Consider the following 23852-nt stretch of genomic DNA (forward strand, 5'->3'; position numbering starts at 1 on the left):
GAGGGGGACGGGAAGAGGGCGGAGGACAGGAGGGAGGGCTTGGTGTGTGTGTGTGTGTGTTCCCGTGTTCCTAGTAAACGATGCAATCCATCACCAGCTTTAGGGACTGGGAGGTGGGGAGGTTGTTTAACCTTATTTTATCTATTTACTGTAATTTCACTGTAGGAGAGTGTGTTGCAATTGTATTGAAACAATCCATGCCCTTTGGAAAGCAGGAAAACAAACGTCAGAGTGAAAAACTAAAAGCTGCTCTAATCAGGAGAGAGAAAGAGAAGTGTTTGTTTAAATTGGGAAATGTTGTTCATGATAATCAAAAACTGGAAGACTTTGTTATTTTTTTGTTTTTATCTCCAGCCTAGTTTAAATCAAGCACACCTTTGGTCTTGGCTCATTTACTTGAATAAGTTTGTTGTGCCAAAAACAACTTTTTCCACTCAGATTGACTCAGAGGGATATTTCTTATTTGTAACTCACACCAGATTTGCTTTTTTTCCTCATTCTGCTCTGATTTAATTAAACATTTGAAGGCGGCCAACTTCCATCATTATAGATATGGAAAGTTTGTTTTTCCAATGAGAATAATGGATTTGTTTCCTTTTGTGACTGATTCCATCACCGCTCAGCCTCCGTCATTCGATGAAAAAGTCAGCCGGGCCAGATGTGAGGAGGGATCGCATTGAAACATGCAAAAGAGGAGAGAAGAGAGAGGGATGGGAGGTTTGGTGGGCAGAGAGGAGCTCAGGAGGAGAAAGGAGCACATTAATCAGGATAAAGTAAAGGAGAAGTGTACGGATGGTGTTGAGTCGAGAGTGAAGCTCAGAGAACTGAACCATCTGGGACACAAACAGGCCCTGACACCAGCACGGTCCGCTCAACAAATGCTGATTTAAAGCTTTTTTAAAGCTTTTTTTCCCTCTGTAATAAACCTGTGTTGGCCAAAGTCTGATCAAGTGCAGATGATAGCAGGCAGCAAAGATTTACAGCCAGGTCTTCCACAGAAATAAAGATGTCACAGTTTGACAGCTGACCTGCTGGAGCCCTAAAACTATGGCTCAGATCATTTCATTCTCCTGAGTAGGTGTGTGTATCTGTGTGTGTGTGTGAGAGAGAGAGAAGGATAGTAAAAAGAGTCCAACCTGGTCCCTATCAGGACTCATGTACGTCTGCTTTAAGTCAAGTAACAGCTAATGTTGACTCCCTATGACTTTTTCCAGTGTCTGTGAATAAAGTGGAAATCACCATGGTGTTGGGTTATTTTGGTCATGGTTGTTGTTTTGGGCCTAGTTGCCCTGATCCAACCCCACAGACTGATGAATCCTCTCTGTTACAGGTAAACCCGTTATGATCGTCACTGAATACATGGAGAACGGGTCTTTGGACAGTTTCCTGAGGGTGAGTAATACCACAGACAAACACACACACTCAGAGTCCAGTTTAGAGCACAAATACACGCATCAATGAATGTGGATAAGTCATAATTGATTGTCATATAAAGATTAGATAAGATTAGATTATATTAGAAGAACTCACCTTTCAAAACAAATACTCCAGATATGAATTTGGTTACTCTGTCAACAGTCCAGTCAATTTTAATCAAGTATTTAAAAAATGGCATCTGACTTGACAGTGACATTTGGTTCCAACACCCTTGAAAAAATAAGTCATGATTAAATAGAAGTACAAGGGGCTCTTCCCCTTTCCTCTTCGTCTCCCCCTTTCCCTTGGCCCTCTGTTTTGAGGGTCAGGGGGGGATCCCTGCTACACATAGAACAGTACATCTGTATAAAACATGGTCTCCCCGACATCACCAGTCGGTTTCTGAAATGGAAAATAAAGCAAATCAGGAATCACAGCCATATTGGTAGTGGCAAGGGGTTTGCTTACAGCTATAGGGCGCTTGTCGGTCATGTGACCTTAGCTGTGCCTCTGGTTGGGCAAGCTTGCAATCTTAATATCCCCTGAACTGTGCTAATAGTAAAATTAGCGACTCAGACAGGAGATGTTTTTCGAACCAGGCTGTAAATACGGTAACTTCTGCTGTGAAAACTGTTTCTTTTGGCTTGGTGTGTATGTGACTACCAGTACTTCCAGCCTCAGCCCAATGATGTCAGATTCGGGTGACACATTCACAGCAAAAAGACTTCACTACCATGTACTGCATTACATAAGTGATGAGACAGCTAAGCTATGAAAATTAAGCTAGGTATTCAAAAGCTATATCATGTAGCTTCTGAATACTGTAACGTTAGCTTATCAAAGCTTATGTAGCTAATGTGGCTTAGCTGTCTAATCATTCATGAAATGCAGTTCAATTTGGTGAATCTGTTTGCTGTGAATTTGTCACCCTGGTCTGACATCAGTGTAGCTGTCATTAGCTGTAGCCATCGCTGTAGCAGTTTTAGCTAGATCATTATAATGAGCAATTTCAAATTACAACCAACAATTCAGAACATAACCAATATTTACATAGAGTAGCAAAGGATTGGATATCTGACGAGAAAAAAGAAAAAAAAAATCGTCAGACAATACAAAACCAGGCTGATGTGTCTAGATTTTAAAGATGGGGTATCGTGTTTTTTTTTTTTTTTTTTTTTTTTTTTAATTTTATTTTTTTTATTAAATTGTTGTTTTGGGGGGGATGTTATACTCCCCCCTTGTACGCCTATAGTGGTTTTAGGTGAGTTACAGCGAAAAAAAAAAACTCCCAATTAAAAAATATATATATATATATATTTCACCCTCTGTTAAACCCCCTTCCTTCTGATTGGCCAGTCGTCTGTAGGCCAGTAAGAGGTATAGCTATGGGGGCAGATCCTGTATGCCGTGATTTTCTTCTGACTCAACCAGATCTTTGACACTACCAAAGCCTGTGTGATGTAGCACTTTGCGGTTGCTCTTGTGTCTGTTTTCTTTAGTTTGGACTTAATGTCTCCTTCACTCAGATCCTTGTCTCCTTCGCTAGTCTCTTTGCTGTTTGCCTCCCCCTGTGAAGCAGTAGGAGTAGCTGAAGTAGTAAAAGTTCATTAAGTTTGCACATATTTTTCAGAAAAAGTTCAACGTTTTTGTAGGTACCTGTGTGAGTACCTGAAAAAATGATGGGGTCTGGCTGTTATAGCTGAAGTCAGCACTCCAGACTTATCAAATGACACGTTTTACGAACTGAATCCCCAGCTGTCTGGCCAGGAGTGAATTTGATTCCTACCATGCCTCTGTCTCTTAAAGAGGAATTGACCTGTCTCACTGAAATTAGCTGAAACACAACAGCCAAGCCACAACACTGGCATAAACGCACTGGTACTGAGACCTGATTCAAGCCTTTCCCACATGTGCCTGCACACTATCCAGACCTACGCAGGAGGAGAAGCTGTTGTTTCCTGACGTTTTCCCAGAGGCCTGCACTTTTTCACTGAAGATGTGTCATATATATTCCAACACACATGTGGACACACATGCACGCAAACGCGTGGCGTGTGCATTGTGAAGCTTGCGTCCGTGTCCTGAATCTGGAAAGCTCCGAAGTGAACGAGCCAGGTGGTTCTGGCCACAAATTGCTCCAGACAAAATAAGAGCCGAGGTGGGCCCAGTTAGCTTTCAAAGGAAAATACACTCATTTTACACTCATCGCACAAATGACGTGGTCTTAGACAAACAGAGTTAATGAGTGCATGTGAAGAGAAATGAATGGAAACACAGACACAGACAAACTGTACTTACCACATGCTAAGGAGATCAAATCCTGCAAGAAAACAACAATAGACGGACGGATGGATAGAATGTCACAAAAACCAGGCCAGTCCAGATGAGGGCTCTCATTAGTCATCACATCAACAAGCTTTAACACAATTAGTACACGATAAAATCACATCGGCTGTTCTCCAAACCGCCTACTTCTTACTACATGTGAATGAAGCATGTAGTAGGCGCTGCTTACTACCTACTGCTTTTGCATGTAGTCTGACTGTTCTATTGGGTCTGTTTTGTAGTATACTACTCTGGTTTCCAGTTTCAGAAAATGGAGCTACATGTGATGGATTATATTTTACCTTCATTATAAATGAGCAACACAAACTTGTGTGTAGATCTTGGCATTTTAGTTATTTTGTTAATCATCTCTCAGCAGAATCATCACATTTGATTTATATTGTTCACTGAAAATAAATCTGGAATGAATTTTTATTTTTATAGCTGATGGAAAAACACTTCTAAATAATCCATGTACGGTTTTAAAAAGTGAATTAGTGGTTCATACAGGCATTGGTGAACTTGTAGAGACCTCTTTTATTAGTGGAAGTCACAAGATTTACTTGTGTTACTTTCGCATCGCTTCACTTCTATCTCACAGACCATCTAACATTAGTGTTGTTGTGTTGTAGTTACAATGCTGACTCATTCCAGTAGATGGCGGTAATTCCCCAAAACCTGCAACTTGCATTGAAAAGCTAAGTCAAGGCTGATATGCTTGAAGTCTGCAGGGACAAATGTCACTTTTGCACCTAGACCCCCATCACCCAGTCCTTTTCAAACAGAAAATTTCCACGCCACACTCAAAAACTTCTAACCTGCTGGACAGACACATGGACAAGATGGCAAAAAAACAGGATCTCCTAGTGGTCAAAGTGCTATAGGCATCCGTATGACTCTTCACACAGAGTTCACTGTGATATCCGAGTGGTAAATAATTCATGGTGTGAAATTGCAGCCATTCTCGGTACAGAAGAGGAATCGGTCAAAAGGACCTGGAAAAATCTCTGGAACAGATATAATGTGTTGCTAACAAAGGCAAACTTCTTCGACTCTTGTTTGGTACTCTGGAAGACATACGTTTGTGATACACCGCCCCCTGCAGTTTGGGGATGGACACAAACAGACACCATGTGGGGTGTTAGAATGGAGCGGCAACCTCCAGTCTAAGAATATGAGACAATGCTGAAGTGCTAAAATCTGCTTTTTCCTGATTATGCGCTTGAGGCTGGCTCCAGAAGTACCTGAAGTCACAAACACACCAAGCCAAAAAAAGACATTTTCAAAGCAGAAATTAACCTATTTACAGCCTGGTTCAAAAAAAGTATCCTCTCTTAGTTGCTGATTTTACTATGGAGATCCACTCACCCAATCAGAGGTACAGCTCAGGACCCTTTAGCTGTACGCAAAGCCCTTGCCACTACCAATATGGCCGCTATAGCCGATGTGCTTCATTTTCCATTTCAGAAACAGACGGGTGATATTGGGGAGACCACGTCCGCATTTTATACAGTCTTTGGTTAGAATGCATTAAAACTTTACTCCTTTTCTTGCGCGGGTCTTGTGCGTCTTATTTCTGTGCATCATGTTTGCGCAGAAAGAATAACACAACCTTTAGCGCCTTGCATTGTGGGAAACAGTATGCCAGATAGACTGGCCCATTGCACACTGAGAAATTCCCCTGGATCAGTAGGACAGCCAGAGATTCTTGGCATACTGCAGATTTTTCATGTTTTCATATACCGCCTAGTACATACTAAATTTCAGCTGAAATAGTAGGCACTGCCAGTGTAGTAGACGATTTTGAAAACAGCCACTGTGAGCTCTGGATCAAAACTGACTGAACAATAAAGGCTGTTCCAGTGAAATGTTGCTTTTATCCTGATTTCCATACATTACCCCATCTCTGGCATTACATATTTCACAGCTGAACTGAAGATGAGGTACAGAATGTCAAGGCTGGGCTCTAAAGGTTAATGAAAATGCTGTGGCTACTAATGCAGAAAGGTTTCATTTAATGCATATAGTCAGAAAGGTCACCCTTTGTGTTGTTTAAGATACACTCCGACATAAGCGTACCTCATCCTTTCCCTATGCTCTCTATCTCCTTCTTTCAGAAACACGACGCCCAGTTTACAGGCATCCAGTTGGTTGGCATGCTACGTGGCATCGCCTCGGGCATGAAGTATCTCTCAGACATGGGCTACGTCCACCGGGACCTGGCGGCTCGGAACATTCTGGTCAACAGCAACTTGGTGTGTAAAGTGTCGGACTTTGGCCTGTCAAGAGTCCTGGAAGATGACCCAGAAGCTGCGTACACTACCAGGGTGAGCTGAATGTCACCGCATGATGCTCATTTATGCTGATGAAGTCAATCTGTTTGCATATAAGGTCAAATGTCGAGTGGATTTCTCCAACCTACTCAACAAAAACACAATAAATGGGAATATGAATGAGTTATGGAGTGGAGTCCCAAATCACTTTTTACTGAACTATGTGAAATCTTTCAGCCCAAGAACTGATTTTGTTTAATAATCCTGACAACAATCTGACATACAATGCCCCGGTCTTTTTTCAGGAACGTGCATCTGCACTTTATCCCTTTTTGTCTATGTCTGTCTGTGTCTGTGTGTGGTCGCATTCAGCACAGGATCCTGTGGTCTTAAACCGTGCGTGCAGCCCTCTTAAACACAGTCTAATTTTCTGGCTGAGAATTGCTTGTCAAATAAACAGTCAGTGAGACGTTTGCCTTTCTCCCAGAAATACATGATCTAAAATATTAAGATAGAATAATAAACCCTGCCATGTCACGGTTGCTGACACCACTCCCACATGTAACCAGACTTTCCTCCCAACTCTCTTTTTCCACCTGGTCTTTTATGCTTGTTTGGCGGAGTCTTTACTTTCTTTTTGTTTTGTTTGTTTCTGTGCATGTGCATTCAGTGGTGTTCACACATTTTGAAAGTATTGGGGGAAAAGGTGGGTACAGTATACATACATTGTAGAAGATGATTGTGTGTTTTTTTTGTATTTGCTGTTTTAGTTTGTGTAGCCATCATGTTACTGTGTGTTTTTTCTGTCTTGAACAGAACCGCCGGTTCACAGCTCAGGCAGATAAGAGTGTGTGTTTTAAGAGCATAGTTTGTGTCTATATGTGTGTGTGTGGTGGTGGCAGGACCCATCAGGATCTCAGTGACTTGGCAGATGCCTGTTAGCCTTGGATGTTGTGTAGTCTTTCTTTCCACAGCTCCATTTTTCTCATTTGTCTGTTTCTCAGCTAAAAATGACAAATGTGGCAGACAGAGAGAGGTCAGGCTGAGAACTTTGGATTATGGTTTGATTGATGTACTTTTTTTCTTACTGTTATTGAGTATTGATTCAGCAACCCTTCTATGTTACAGCAACATTTTCCGAGAAACTTTATTTCTTATTTTTTAAATCCCTCCAAAACATAGAATGGAAAAAAATATTTTTACTTTTTAATCTGCTTTTACTTACATTAACCAAACAAGTCAATCATACTACATGACACTGATACATCAGGTGACGGAAACAGATCTGGTTTTCAGGTTGAGATCATTTTGTTGGCTTTAAAACACAGAGACCATCAGACTTGAAGCCTTTTAGGACATTTGAGAGTATCACTATGTTGTGTCCTTTTTTAGCGGCTAATTTTCAAAGATATTATATGTTTGATTTCAAGTATTCATACAGTATCATATAAGGGATGAGCTATTACTGATACCAGGTAGGGATGCACAATATTGGAATTTTGCCAATATCCGATATGCCGATATATAGAAACCCCTTTTGGCCGATATACCGATAATCACAAGTTTGTTTGTTTTTTTCACTGTAAGGAAAGCTAAGTCTATCCTGTACTGGAATTTACATGTTACTCTTATTGTGACGGTCTTATTTGTTTAAGAAACACACATAAAACAAGACAAAAAAACATTTGATTTTACCATAAATAAGAAATGTATTATTTTTTTCAAACTCAAGACATTCAGTATTGAAATACAGAAAAACAATTTCTTTAGATCACATGAACTTTAAAAGTACAATGCATTTTTAAACATAACCAAGTTGCATGTGATTATTTTAGAGCTACTGTAACAACCTGGTGACAGACAGAGCTCTGCAGTGCAAATAAATGAAGTGCTACATTTTATTTAAGGAGCTTATTTTTCAGATGGAAAATAATAATAATCCTAACTGAACAGCACCTTATCGGCTTTGCTTATCGGCAGAAATGTTCATATCTGCAGATACCGATAAACGTGTTTTTAAGCTTTTATCAGCCGATACCGATATTGTGCCGATAATATCGTGCATCCCTAATACCAGGTATCAATATTGGCAGGTACTAGTCTTATTTTAAGGTATTGGACACTTGTGAAGGCTGCTGATACTAAAGGCAAAAAAGTATTTTGAGTGAGTTCTCCTTGTCAGGAGTTAATGCAACAGTTGCTGACCCCAAGTTCCTTGTATTGGTAACCCCTGAATGAAGACTGGTGAATCTGTTGATCTCAGTCCAACTGTTTATTGGTCTAATGTAAAAATCAGCGCTGGTCTCTCTCTGACAGAAGCTCACCTCCCCAACCTCAGACAGAAATTTGGTCCTCTATGCAACCATCTGTTATGGGCCAAAATTGTAAATGTGCACACCAACAGATATATATCTCTTCAGAAAATGTGTTATGCTTGCGTATGTGTGTGATTTTCTCAGACGTTTATCTGGAATGAAGAAAGAAAAGAGGAGGGAGAAGTAGGGAAGAAAGGGTGACGAGGATGAACCAGGCTGTTGTTCTCCTAATCAGCAGAATGACCTTGCCTCTGCATGGTGGAAAAAATCTAAACTCAAACTTGTGAAACAAACTATGTGTATATAAATCTTTGTGAAGCAAACTGTGTGAACTCAGTGACACAAAAACCTATAGTTTACATAATCATAATATACATCCTAAAAATATAACGCTGCCACTGGCAAAAGTGAGAGTTAACAGACTGTTTTATTTTGCACTACAGTTTATTTAAAAAAAATCAAGAGACTTGTTTGTGTTTTGTTTATTTTTATTTTTATTTTTATTTAGTGAGCACTCAAGAGGGAGTACTCGTACTGGAACCAGTGTAAAAAAAAGGCGTAATGAATATCCCCATAATAAGATAAAATAAATAAAATAAAATAAAATATAATATAATATAATATAATATAATATAATATAATATAATATAATATAATATAACGTAATATAACGTAATATAATATAATATAATATAATATAATATAATATAATATTATATTATATTATATTATATTATATTATATAATATGATATAATATAATATAATATAATATAATATAATATAATATAATAAGATAAGATAAGATAATAATTTTGATTCTATTTAAGTTTGATTAACCTAGTGGTTGTGATTATTTAGTTACCAGAATACACTCAAATATGCATTTTCATAAGAAAGTCCATTGATTAAATTACTAAAAAGTTTTTTTCTAAATGACTCTTTCTCTCAGGGAGGTAAGATCCCCATACGGTGGACAGCTCCAGAGGCCATCGCCTACCGAAAGTTCACATCAGCCAGTGATGCCTGGAGTTACGGCATCGTGCTCTGGGAGGTGATGTCATACGGAGAGCGGCCATACTGGGAGATGTCAAATCAGGACGTAAGTACCTCCATGCTGCAAAGTTAACTCAGGGTTCTCTGGTGTTTGTTTCATGTTCAGATTTGTACAAGTGGGCTTATGGCGCATTAGATGGAAAAAGCAGTGAGGCATTTTAGCTAAAACATATTTTTGGCTCTGTTTACACAGTTGGGGTGAAGGATGTAATGCTAGCTGCTGTAAAATGATGAAAGTATTAAGACAAAACACTAGAAGCGTTTGATGTTACAGCCCAAAAGACTGATCCTGGGGCGCTTAATTCATCCATGCATTTCAAAATGGTTCCTTACAGCGTAACTTGATTTATTTTATTATAATTTTCATTCAGTGAAGCAGAAACTGGTTTTGTTTCCTCTGGTATTTGCAACACACAACACTTGAAACTTCAAACGTATCAACAAAAGAAGTCATAACATGTCATAGCTTCATCCAACAGAATGTGTGGTATCAGTTTAAATAATGTGTGTAACCCATCAGTGAAGATTCCTGTTTTCTACATCAAGGTAATAAAAGCTGTGGATGAGGGGTACCGTCTCCCTCCACCCATGGACTGCCCCGCCACCCTCTACCAGCTGATGCTCGACTGCTGGCAGAAAGAGAGGAACAATCGGCCGAAGTTTGAGCAGATCGTCAGCATCTTGGATAAACTCATCCGAAACCCTGGTAGCCTCAAAATAACGGCGAACACAACTTCAAGGTACAAAAACGAACTTATGAGGTCATTCATGTGGCAAGTTTCCTGACTTCTTCTCTGCGCCCTGCTTTGCTTCCAGTGCTTTGCTTCTAGTGCTTTTACAAAAAGCAACTCGAGAGCTTGTTCCTGTTTTCCCTTCACACAACAGGTGCAATGCACTCTCTGTTCTGGAACCAAAGGGCAACAGGACGGTCAGACATTTAAAGGTGAAAGGTTATTGTTTGAAAGAGGGGGAGGTTTTCATTCAAGTCAGGTTTCCTCATTTGGTGCATGCCTTCCTGCTTCCTGCATTTAAGGGTGTTACAAGAAACTTAGCACAGCTTATCACGCCTCCCCTACACGTTTCCCAAAACAATTTACTTTTGCGTTTTCATCTTTTTCATCTTTTTCATTCCCATGGAGTTATTTTTTCTAATGTTTCCCTTAATCTTAAGCTGCTGTTTCCCTCCTTTTCCTCCCACCCTTGTGTTTTACTTCTTTGTTGGGACTGCCGCTCTGTCCCAGGGGGGCAGTGGGGAACCAGGGCAGCCCCTGTACAGTTGTCAGTTCTGAGCAAAGCAGGGGGCAGGCGTCGGGTGTGCAGCAGACGGCTGTGGTATTATGGAGACGTCGGAGCTCATAACATTGACTAATGATTTCTTAAGAAAGTGAAAATAGGTCCCTTGGAGTTTGCATGTAATTTCCCTGATTGGCTTTTAACACTGGGCGAGCACAGGCTGGCCGACCGAGGCGGCGTTGGTGATTTATGAGAACTGTGTGTGTATGTGTGGGTTTTTTTCCCTTTGTGTGTGTGGTGGCGGTGGCAGTTTCGCAGCGGGAGCAGCTGCACTCAGCTCCACACACCTCGTTTGTCTCCTGGTTGTCCTGGCCGGCTAATGGAGCCCTCCCTCCTCCACAAAGCCCAAAGTAAAGCTTGGGAGTAAAGTAGAGCATCTGGAGGCTTTGGAGGGGGGACCTGGTCAGAGTTTACTGTCCCTGCATGTGGATGGAGAGGCGCCAGGGTCAGTGGGTGAGGTGGGCTGTCAGAGACTCATTATGGGCTAACAGGAGCCCGGTCAGGAGTTAGAGACCACCATCTATCGGACAGGCTTTCTACAGGATGTATTAAACCATGTGAGATCAAAGCAGCTCTCATGATAGCTAACGCTTACGTTTGATGGTAAAACATATAACTGAATGTGAAATAACATACGTGCATTTTTGCTTTGATGGTGAAAGATTTAGAGTTCCCTCTGCCGAGCGGCTGCAGTTAACGTCATTAACCTAACGTTAGGAAGAGGAAAAAGGTTTTACAATGAAATTAAAACACACATAGTTTATTTTATTCAGATTAATTCTTATAATGCTCCTGCAGATTATTAATGATGTGACTGGCATGTGCATAAAACCTGATGCTTTAAAAAAATAATACTCTGATCACTTTTTGCGGTAGATAGTGAAGAAATTTACATGAGTTTTTCTTTAAACAACCTGACTCTACTGAGGAAAATCCCCTCTTTTTGTTGATATGGTGCTGCATGGGCATGATTGCTTGAGGCCTTGTTTGACTTTTACCTGAGGGAAAGTTCAGTCCCGTAGTTCACTGTAGCTCTGTCTATTCCACCAACTGAACCCTTCCTTCAGCTTAAACTCACCGTCGAAGAGCAGAGCAACATACCTTCAATGAGGTGCATGCTGACAAGCAAGGCCATGTCCAGACTTTTTAGACTTTGGTCAGGGTACCCCAACCAGAGCATTGACTTATGCAGGGAGGCATGAATTATGTGAGCCCGCAATCCAATGAATAGCATTCACTCTGCTTATTATTATGTCTAACTGCTTGGAGACAAGTTATTGTTGTAGATGAGTTCTTAAATGTTTTAAATGTACAGTTACATATTGATTAAAAAGGTCGTTCAGAACATTTAATTCTCAAAATGTAAAAAAAAAAAGCTGCTGTTAAAAAACGTATTAATTCAGACTATGTAAGGTCATCTGAGGTCATATGTTATGACATGACTGGATCCAGGGTCCAAGTGGGATCTCCTGCGTATCAAAAAATGGAGAGTTGAGAGGAGAGCTGGCTCTGGAAAGACACTTAAATGCACACAGTTTGACCGGTGCACACAGTTAATGTACTTGTTTTATTGTTGTGTGTTATTTTGTTAATACTACACAAGAGTAGGGATTGGTATAGAATCAGGTACTTTTATAGGTACCAACTGAATTCTGTCAAAAGTACCTGGTACCGATTCACGTAAAATTAAAAGGTACCATGTTTAGGTACCTAAATGCATCCTTGTGACTGGAAGGGAATGGAAGAGTAGGCGGTTCTCCATGCTGAACATGAACAGAGCATTTCAAGTTTATGTACTGAAGAATAAATGTGTTCAATTGAAAAAAAAAAATAAAACATTTTCAAATCAATATTTTTTTTGCCACATAAACACAAAAAACTACCAGGCATTGGTACTGTATCATTTCAAATGTGAGAGGTACCCATCTCTACTCAAAAGAAGATCAATACATTGATTCATTTTCTAGTTGTGTTCATAGTTTTCACAATGTCTGAGGAAGGATGAGAGATAAAAAGCTTCTAATAGACGTCTGTATGAAGCGTGCTGTTTAATAGCATTGAACCACGGTTCTAACAGTATGTATTAAAAATACAGGATCAACAGACCACAGCTTTAAGAAAGAATAAAACTGATTAAAACCAAACAAGACTTAATCAAAGCATTGAGAAAAAATACATTTGAAAAATGTAATAAAACAGTTTTCACTGAAAACAGTACTGCAAAAGCTTTTTGTAGTTGTTTTAAATTCAAATTATTGTTATTATTATTGTTGTTGTTGTGAATTGAAAAGTAAATATTTCATAACTACAGATGAGTATATATATATATATCTATATATCTATATATATATATATATATATATATATATATCTATATCTATCTATCTATATATATATATATATATATATATATATATATATATATATATATATATATATATATATATATATATATATATGAATTATTACTATTTATTACAATTATAAATTGCAGTTAGAATAGTGACCAAGATGGTCACAATGCAGCTCTAGTTTAAAGCTTCTTGGGAAAAAAAAAGAAAAAAATGAATATGCTAACAGGAAAGAAATGTGCTTCTTGGAAAAATAAAAATCTCCATCTTTACAAATAAATAGTACATCATTTGTATATTTTTTCTCAGCTCCCCATGTTTGAATGGGGCTCATAATTGGTCAACACTTGATTTCAGTTGTTGCAGCATGGAAAGGATGCACCCGAGATGTGAGATGATGTAGACAGTGTTGATCTTGGGCTTTTCTGAGGCTTATTGATAAACTTGGATGGGTTGTTGTTTGAGAATCAGAATTTACTTTTGTAATGACAAAGCAGATATGTTAGTATGTCAAAAAGATATGGAGTAGTACAATTCTGCCTATTAGTACAGACAGCTAGATGGAGGTCACATATGTTTGGTAAAATAAAGTGAAGATATTTGTGTGTTATACATTTAATATGTTTCAAAGAAAACCTATTGCTAAAGAAGTTTCACACTTTTTTTATGAAGACATTGGAAACCGAACACCCTGTCTACTTCACAGAACTCTGCATGCTTGACTGGAATCAAATCAAAATGTCACACCTGAGTCATTTAGGTTAATAGCTTCCCTCAGACCACCTGAGTAGTATTGATTAAAACTACATCCTATCCATCACACCCAGCAGAGACAGAGGATACTCAAAGGCCACATATCAAAATGCCAATTAAAAAGCATAATGTGGGGCCTGAGTAGTTGTCTAACATCCTCCCCCTCTGCTCTGCCCTGCCCACAGATGTATCTGTTCAGACTCTTCCCCGTCCACCTCTCTCCTCTCCTGAGAGCTCTAAAAACCAGAGACTACACAGTCCTGGTTATTTAGAGGTCAAAAGAATGAAAGACGGAGCAGGAACGTGGAGGGGAAGTGGATATATGATTGGGGGTAGACTTTATGTTCTCTCTGTGGTGGATTTATACAGCCTTCTGTTCAAGCGGGTGTTTTCTGCATTCTTATTTTGTGTTTAATCCATGAGGGGGTTTCAGACCCTTCCTCCGCCATCACAGAGATGCTCTCTTTTCTCTTTATTTTCCCCCTTCATCGCTTGCCTCTGCTTCTCCTGTTTCCTCCCCAATCATCCTGTCTCCTGAGCTGCCGTGAGATGTTGCTGAAAACGTTACAACAAAAGAAACTAAGAAATAGATATTGGAGAGGAAACAAGGTCATTTGCAGTTTATCTCTCGCAGGAGACAGGAGAGGGGAAGAACGCAGAGGATGAAGGGGAGATGAGATCAGAGGAGGAGAAGAAGGAGCTGGGTACAGGAGAGGAGAGGAGGGGATCAATAATCTGACAAAAAAAGCTGAACAGTCGTAACCTGGTGAAAAAAAAAAGATCTTAACCACCTCATTTATTCTTTAAGGTGTATGAAAAACAAGATGTCCTGTTTGCTGCTATTTTTTATCACTTCCTCTTCAAATCCTTTAGATATTCCCTTGAGGAGAGTTGCTCACTGTTCCTCCCCCTATGTAAACCACCGTCACCGCTCGCCCCCAATACCCTCTTTTTCCTACAAACCAGTCTCTCCGGGGGGTCCTGGGGGGCCCTCTGCATTTTGACAGGCCTCTGATCTGGCAGGAAAAGACTCAATCATTGTAACAACACCCACTCCACTCCACTCCCTCAAATCCGTCTTTTTTCTTCCCTTTTTCCAGTGTCTGACTAAGATGTCATCTCGCTTCCCTTTGATGGCTTGTTTCTCTCTTTTTTTTCTTTCTTTCTTTGTTTGATGAAGTTGCTTTGTGGCAACTTGTTGCTTTTTTAATGTATTTGATTAGAGTTTTCTCATTTAATTGGATATAAGAAGTGCAAAACTTAGGTGCAGTCAATTTATTCAATACTTACATTCCTCTTATTTTCAGTGGTGACAGTGGTTGTGTTCACTTGCAGTCAGTAAATCTTTCATATTCAGAATATTAGACACAAACAACATGGATGTTACCTGCTAAACCGTTCATCGCGGGTGATGCATTCACTGGACCTTGTAATTCTCAAACACAGCATAAGTTGCTGTGCAAATATATGGTTTATTAATTGGTTAAATACATTGTAATTACTGTTTCTGCTATATTTGGCTGTTGCTAAAAATACTCTAAATATAATATTAGCTATCACTGAAATAAATACAGTTTTGCAGTGTTTGAGAAAAATAATAACTGTAAATCCACAGTAACTATGTCACTGTCAGTGGCTGGAGAGTGAGTGAGTAGTGTCCAAAATGTTGTTGTAATTTAGCTGATGTAATGGACTACATAGTCTGCTACATCTAATCACTATATAGTGAGTACTGAGTAGGGAATGAGTGAATGATTTCGGACACAACCTTGGTCTTTTGAGTACAGGAAGTCTGCTGTGCTGCTTTCATTGTTGTTGTTGCTGTTGCTATAGATACCGAAAGATGAAGCGGAAATGACACACATTGTGTCATGATCTTCTCTGTGCATTAAGCTGTTGTCTGTGTGTTGCTGTTTTGATCAGGATACCATGTAAACAGGATTAACTCTGTTTGCTCACTCATGTAAACAGATTTTTCCAAATGTTTCAAAACTGGAATATTGACCTCAACCTGAATATCAACTGCATGTAAGTGTGAATGCAGCCAGTCATCGGTTGTAGGTGGGGGATGTCTGATTTACATGATTTAATGGTTTAAATAAATTCAAAAACAGTTTATATTGACAGAAAAAAAGTATATTTACTAGGGATACACTGGTCAAACTCTTCTGGTTCTGATAGCGGTACCTGGGCTTTGGGGAATTGACTGATTCCAATTAGATACCAGCATTGAAAAATGAACTGCATGCCGTACTATGAGAAAAGACTGGCAAAAAATGAGAATATGTAATTACTGAGACTTGGTGTTTTGCGTGATCTTTTATTTTCCTTTTCTTTACTTTTGGTCATGTTTAATATGTTTTCTTTTATACGATTGTTTTTCGTATGTGTTTTTATCTTTTTATTTTATTTACCTGTACTGCACTTTATTTTATTTAGTGTAACAATAAAATATCTAAATGTCTAACAAACAAAGCTTTAGAATTAGGAAAAAAGTACTATTATATGTTTAACATATAGACCCTGTAAACTTGTAATGCAGGAAAAAAAAAGAAAAAGGGCATCAAAGGTCACATTTCAAATCAAGTAGCCAAGAATGGCGGTTAAAAAGTAGGCAAAAAGCTGGTTGCCTGGATCGGGCCCTTCCAATTGATACTTGGTCCAGCTTTGAGGGGCTGGATCGGATCGATACACAATACCAGGATTGGTATTGGTACATCCCCAATCTTTAATCTCTAAATGATTTCCACCTTTTTATATGTGCCCGGTATCAAAACAAGAGATTATTTCCACTAAACTCAATCTGTTAAAAATGCTACACCGTTCATGATATGGAGCCTAAACCCCCCCTTTTTCCCTGAAGGTAGCCTAACTAAGGGTAATGTTTCCCACATTCTCACACATATAAACACACACAGCGGCTCAAACCTCCCCTGCCAATCTAAATCAGCCAGGCGGAGGTGGACTTCCTGGTATTCTAATGAGTTTATTTACTAGGCTATGAATAGTTTTCCCTCAGGGAGAACTACTTTTTCATTTTTTTTAATCCCTGTCCTGCCTTGTTTGCAAGGCTTTATTCCCTCGTGTGCATGTGTGTGCATATGTGTGTGTGTATTTATGTTAGTCTTGACGCAGGTGCCTTTGTCTGTTCTGTAAGACAGATGCAGCGTGTCCTTATTAAAAGAGTGTCTTTGCTCCCCAGTCTTAACTGGCGTCATTAAACTGAGCCATAAACAAACAGACAGCTCTAACTGATCCATTATTTGTCTGTTGTTTAATAGGTCGTTCTGTTTGACCTGATGTAATCTGACCTGGTTTTCCTGTTTCCTGCATTGACGTGGTCAGGTTTCACAACAGTGAAGTGAATGGCATTTGTCCAAAACGCAGCATCAGCCGCGACATCAGAGATTAGACGCCGATAAAGGAAATAGCTTTCTTTGTCATCTTAAGGTTTCCTGACTTTCACCCATTCTGCTCTCTGCATGTCTGTCTCTGCCTCTCATCCCTCCTTTCCCCCTCTTTTCCTGAATCATCAATCAGAGTGAGTCAGAACAGCGCCTGCAGCCTTTCCTTCACCCTTTACTGTCGACTGCACACTCTGAAGCCCAGTGCAGAGCATTTCATTTGATTTGATCCAATTGAAACCATCAAGTCCAATCAAATCCAGCGTTGAATTCTGCTGCATGTTGTATGTACAGCAGGAAACAGTAATGACATTAGACACAAACTGATTGGGCTTTTGTTGCTAATCTCGTTCTGGATATGTTAAATATATTATGACAATATTTTCTGTCATAGCTTGATTTCCCTGGTGTATTCAAAGCCCAATGCATTGTCCAGGTTTGCTGTATGCAGCAGACGCACAAGGCCAGTGTGTGGGAAAGTGTTTGTGGATCTGGTTTATGTTTGGTTCTGTTGAGCTTTTCCAAGCAAACGATGTTGAATGAATGAATTCATTCACTTTCTCCAGTACTTTCCTTGATGATATTCTGATTTGCAATACCACACACATGACACATGACACATTATTCTGGTTATTATTCTACTCTGCTAACAAGTAAAGATGTACTGAAGTTGACCGACATTTATTTAAAGGGATTCCAGTGGTTTGAAGGTGATTTATGTATTCATGCCAACAGATCCTTATGAGCCTGTTTGCAGCACAAATTAAATTACCGTATTGACTTGAATATTGGACAACCCCAATTGTAAGATGGCCTTTCTCTTTTCGAGATCAATCTTCAGAAAAAGACTCTGATAAGCAAAATAAACTTTGTTTCAAGAAACTGTTTTTAATTGAAGTTCTGAGGAACATCAGTGAAATTATAACTAGAGACTGTTTTAAGTTTTGGCTTTAAATACAAGCACTAAGCTCTTTGTTTCAAATGTAATTCTGATGACAGCTCTGGTAATGGTCATGCCCAGTCTCTTGGAAATGGTTTCTTTGAGGATGACAATAAACTTTTCTTTTACAGTTCACATTTAACAGCCAGTTTTTTTGGACAGATGACCACAGCCACAGATCCCTCTGCTGTTGGGGTTGTGTAGCGACCCTGGACATCTATTAGCATGCGTCAATAGTATAGCCCCAATTCTAAGACGACCACCACTTTTTCACTTTATTTTCAAAGAAAAAAGCCTCGTCTTATATTTGGGTCAATCCGGTAATGTCAACATCTCAATTCATGGTTAAAGTCAAACATTATCCTACCTGTTGGTATTAAAACACAGTAAAGTTTTTTTTTTTTTTTTTTTTTTTTTTTTCGGTTGCTAGGCGCTACCCGGGTAGCTGCCTGTTGCAGCAGCTCTCTCGTCTTTGTCCGTTTCTTGTGTTTTTTTCGTCTCTTTTTCATTGTCTTTGTGTTTGGAGTGGATCATCACTTTGTATGGTTCATTGTCGGTCACGGACACCAAACTTTTTGTGGCTTTGGCGATATTTTTTTACTACTTTTCTCCTGTGTTTGTCTGGAGATCCTACATGTAACCATGGCTGCATTGTTTACATGCGAAATTAGCTGTTAGCAGCCTGTAGCATGCCAATGCTAACTAGTGTAGGGCTTGATGATTTCCCTCGAGCTGAGGAGAAGGAGGTGAGGACGACGTGCTGGTTCTCGGATGTGAGCTGGGAGGTGACGACGTGGACCTGTCCTTCCATCCATCGTTGTTGGGAACGTGGGATCTCGCTCCGGGGATGGATGAGCTAGCTGTGCTAATCCAGCGGCATCATGCTGTTCACGGACGTGGCTGACGGAGCTGACATCGGACACCGCGACACATCGGAGGAGCTTCGCCTGCTGTGAGCAGACAGGATCCAGGAGACAGAGACTGAACAGACTGCTGGGGAGGCTCAGTCCTGGACCCTGTGGAGGTGGAGACTGGCTGGGCTGGAGAGTGGTGGACGAGTGGTGGACGGGATGTCGTCATCTAATTTCTTATGGACATTTTTGCACTTTCTATACTCTTTCTTACTTTGTTTTCTTAAATGCTGCGGTGACTCCTGAATTTCCCCTCGGGGATAAATAAAGTATTTTCTATTTCTATTTCTATTTCTATTTCTATTTCTAAAGCAAATGTTCCCACTATAAGTAACATCAGACAAAGTGAATAAGACCTCTGCAGGAAGATTTAATCAACATTTCTGTCCTCATTCAGCCCTCCCTCACGCCTTTGAAATTGAATTTGGAAATGCAGCATCTTTCAGTATTGTTGCTGTTATCACTGCTACATGAAGGATAATAATAATAACTGCCCGCTAACAATCCGTTTTCCTGCTTATTACCCAACTAACTTAATATACAAACATTTAGGCAAAAAAGCATTAATGAAAATGTTATGTCATTGGTTTAAAAATATTTATTTATGTATACAGTTCCGTGACTGTTCCGCCCATTGAAAAATGGTCCATTGATCTCTTGGCAGTTAGCATCCCACTGAATCTTATCTGCCTGTTGTGGTTGATCAGCATTAAACATTATTATCACCACTGCTCTGGGTTTAAAAGTTGAATAAATACTGAGCATGAGAATCAAAACTAATGTTTCAGCCACATGTTGTTTACCAAACGTGTTGCTAACTAACAGTTTTACCTCACTATGCCGTCAGCAAGCAGAAGCAAAATGAGGCAGAACTCTTTACAGCAGATTGATTTGATGTTACCTGTGATCAGTTTCCCTCTAGCATTGCTCACGTCAGTGAATGTAAAGAACTCTTATCAAGTGGCTTTGACCAATCAGAATCAAGGATCTTACAAGAGAGCAGCAAGAAAGCTGGATAGTGATGACGATGATTTGACTTATTATATTACTTATTATACTACTGATGTTGCCTGGATTGCAGGACAGGAGCTTGTTCTGCTTTACAGTATCAGGTAAACAGCTGGCATGAGCATTTCAAACAGCTGAATTTTACTTTAAAGATGCCTTTTAACTTCATCATTGGTGCTTTTTTCCCTACTACATGATATCATGTTATCATGGGGATAGCATCTTCCACATCTTGATGTTACATTTTTTGTTACCACTTCAATCATGGCTTCTCAGGCAAGACGCTGTGATGAGATGGTCAACACAAACTTTTAACTGTAACTTATAAGAAGGCAGTGCGATTTCTGGTGGTGAGACGCATTTCAGAAATCATCAGAAAGACAAGATTGTAATAGAAATTTCAATAGATGATGTTTTTTTCTGGAACTATGTCATCACATACATGTATGTTTATGGTACCGGTATCAAAAAAAGTCTTTTCCTCCATTTATTTTTGTGTGTCTTGTGTCCTTTCAGGCCGGCAAACTTGTTGTTGGACAGGAGCAGTGCAGAGGTTCCCTCCATGGGGACAATGGGTGACTGGATGGATGGAATGAGAACCTTACCCTGCAAAGAGGCCTTTTCTGGGGTCAGCTACAGCTCCTGTGACACCCTGGCCAAGACCTCCACAGAGTAAGACAGCTACACATTTAAACTCACTCACACTGGGATACTCTGCCTATTCATGTCAGCAGTGTTTACAGGCCCCGGAAAACCTGTGGCAGGGCCCAGGAATTTGAAGAGGCTCCTGGTGAAACACACACGCACACACACATGCACGCACACACTTGTTCTGAGTTCGTAAAGGAAGCTATAGAGTCCTTACTAAAGGTGTCTGGATGAGACTTATGGTAATTCATAATGACAGGCCTTTAGCTACGCTCTCAGTGTTGAGAGTAAGTACAGAGGGAGAAGGTGAGGGCATGAAAAGACAGGGAGATAAATAGAAAAAAAATTGAAAAAGGGAGATGCAGGGTTGTGAGGTCTTTTTACTGAGAGGGATTAAGAGAGAAATCATTGAGGGAGGGAGTGAGAGGGGAGATTTGACAAGATAAAAGGCTAAAGAGAGGGGCCTTTGAAAGTGCAAATAAAGGCATAGCTGTCAAATAGGTATGCATGGTTCTCTTTTTACTGAGAAGCATTAAAATGCAAAGCGAAGATCAAACAAAGATTGTCTGAAATTTATTTGGGAGCCAGATCTGGAGGGCTTTCATGTGGAGGGCACACAGTGCAGGACCTACAGCGTGTCCTGTCGGTGATGCTGACCAAATGGCAGAGCATGCACAGATAGTGCTTTATTAATGATTATAGAGAGGGACTTAGAATTAGAGTGGTCAGTTTTTCAAAAATCCCTTTTTTTCTGAGGTCAGAAAGAACATGGCTCCCAAAAAAGACCTTGTTTTATGATGTCACCACTTTCTGTTGAAAATTTGGCCAAAATGGTAGTTTTCAGTTCCACTGCTAAAAAAAAGAAAGGAAGATATTTTTTTGTAAATAGCTTAGACACTTGTGGGTGATGTTAAAACCATAGACAGGATAATATATGGATGTAGTGTCATGATGTAATAAGCAACCATCCCATTTTTGATGGACGTGATGCATAATATCAGTGTAGGAAAGATAGAGCAGGATAGGAAGACGTTACCGTAAACTACCTAAAAACACCCAGTGACTTTCAAAATAAAACAAACCTTGTCAAAATTAGATCATATTTATCTTGACTATGACAACAAATGGACATAATGAGAGGAGCCAGACCAGTAGTCAACAGGTTTGAGGTTGCCCAACATGGATGAAGAGAGACTTATCAATGGAGTGGGAAGAGCAGGAACTCCTCGGTCTTAAAATTCTAGCTGTGTGAGTTAACAAACACGGTCAACGCACTGAAGCCAGACTGCAGACGTATCTGGAGTATTTTGGGCATTTAAGGTAGTTCCATTGGCGGGGGCTGTATTGGAAATGCTAACTCAAGAGATGGGCTTTCAGTGTCCCTACTAACAGCTACAGGGTGCCAGCCTTATCAAACATTTAATCTGTGCTTTTAATTGGACAGAGTCATGATCCTAATGTCTTCTAAACCACTGAATTAGAAAAAATGTCACTTCCCATTCAGTGTGCCAATAGAGAAACTAGAGTTTGAGACCCAAGCTGTTTTTGAACCAGGCTGTAAATATGTTTGTAATGCTACAAAAGTTGGGGTGGTGTTTTTTGGCTTGGTGTGTATTTGGTTTCTGGTCTTTCTGCAACCAGCCTCAAGTGGACCATCAATGAACTGGAACTTTTAGCACGTCTGCATAGGCCTCATTTTTTTAAACCAGATTATGCCCCTTGGTTAAAACCAAGCGGCAACCTCCGGTCTAAAATTATGAGACAATGCTGAAGTGCTAAAGTCTGCTGCTTCTTGAGTGCCTGCTTGAGGCTGGCTCTGGAAGTACCCGTAGTCACAAACACACAAAGCCAAAGAACACAGTTTTCAAAGCATAAATTAACTCCTTTACAGCCTGGTTCAAAAACCTTCTCCTGTCTGAGTCATAATTTTACTATTGGCACACACTGTACAGGAGGTGAGTTTTTTTCTAACTTTTTTTGGTAGTTCAGAGGATATTAAGATCGCAAGCTCGCCCAATCACAGGCACAACTCAGGGTCACCTGACCAACCGGTGCCCTATAGCTGTACGCGAAGCCTTTGCCACCAATATGGCTGCTATAGCCGATGTGCTTCAATTTCTGTTTCAGAAACAGACGTCGGGGAGACTATGTCCATGTTTTATACAGTCTATGGTTCAAACACACTGTGACTACGTTTGCATGCAGTTGGTAACCTTTTCATATTTAGAATATTTGCAATAATCCAGTTGCACACAGACATGTAAACACCAAAAACCCTTTTTAAAAACTAGAATGTGCTCAAAAACCGGAGTTTGCTCATTTTCTGTTTTTTAAAAACTCCAAAGTCACCTCTGGGTTACTCCTTTTCTAATCCTAGTATTTGGTCATGCATACGCCTATCAGGATATCCCCATCAAAGAACATTAATTTGTGTTCTGCACATGTTCTGTTCGCAAGGAATCTTGGTCTTTTGAGTACAGGAAGTCCGCTGTGCTGCTGCTGCTGTTGCTGCTGTTGCTATGGATACAGGAAGAAGCAGAAATGACTCATAATGCGTCATGACGATCTCCATGCGTCGAGATGTTGTCTGCACGTCGCTGTTTTGATCAGGCGTCCATGTAAACAGGAATAATGCTGATTGCTCACGCTTGTAAACAGGTTATTCCAAATGTTTCAGAAACTGGAATATTAACCTTAACTCTTTCATGTCTGAAGACTTAAATAAATGAAGAAATCACCTTTAAGTCAGTGAAATCCTTCATAAACCAATACATACAGTCAACATCTTTGTATCCGTGAGTGGGTGATTGATTCCATACAAGTCTCTGAGATGAAGCAGAGGGGTTTGTACTCAGTCTCACTTAAATTCGACTGACTTTAAACACTGATTAGATACATACATCCTGTTAATGTATTCCAGTATAACCCTTTTTAAAGTGCGACTAAGTGCTGGGGGGATCATATCAATGTCATTTTACACAGAATATGGTTTAGTAAATCATAGCCCTGAATAAATGAGGGTCGGTACCACAGTCTGACTCTCCTGACAAAAGGTTTTGAGCATATACAAAGGCTGCTATGCTGGTAGATGAATAGAAGTCATTAATTTAAAGCCATATTTTAAACAGGGTAATCATGCTGATGATCCAGTCTCCTTTAG

The 23852-nt window shown here is 39.7% G+C and overlaps 1 protein-coding gene across 2 annotated transcripts in view; it reads left to right on the forward strand.

The window, feature by feature from the left end:
- epha3 (eph receptor A3) overlaps positions 1-23852 on the forward strand; it is a 163951-nt gene that overhangs the window by 131405 nt on the left and 8694 nt on the right. For both annotated transcript variants that reach the window (XM_074694185.1, XM_074694184.1), the window contains exons 12-16: positions 1331-1392; positions 5859-6068; positions 9281-9430; positions 9931-10124; positions 20561-20716. In XM_074694185.1, coding sequence (XP_074550286.1) covers positions 1331-1392; positions 5859-6068; positions 9281-9430; positions 9931-10124; positions 20561-20716 — 772 coding nt within the window. The remainder of the gene's footprint in view (positions 1-1330; positions 1393-5858; positions 6069-9280; positions 9431-9930; positions 10125-20560; positions 20717-23852) is intronic.

The sequence above is a fragment of the Halichoeres trimaculatus genome, unplaced genomic scaffold (assembly GCF_033239565.1).
Source record: "Halichoeres trimaculatus isolate MK-OKI-2021-1 unplaced genomic scaffold, fHalTri1.1 fHalTri1_scaffold_19, whole genome shotgun sequence".
Lineage (NCBI taxonomy): Eukaryota > Metazoa > Chordata > Actinopteri > Labriformes > Labridae > Halichoeres > Halichoeres trimaculatus.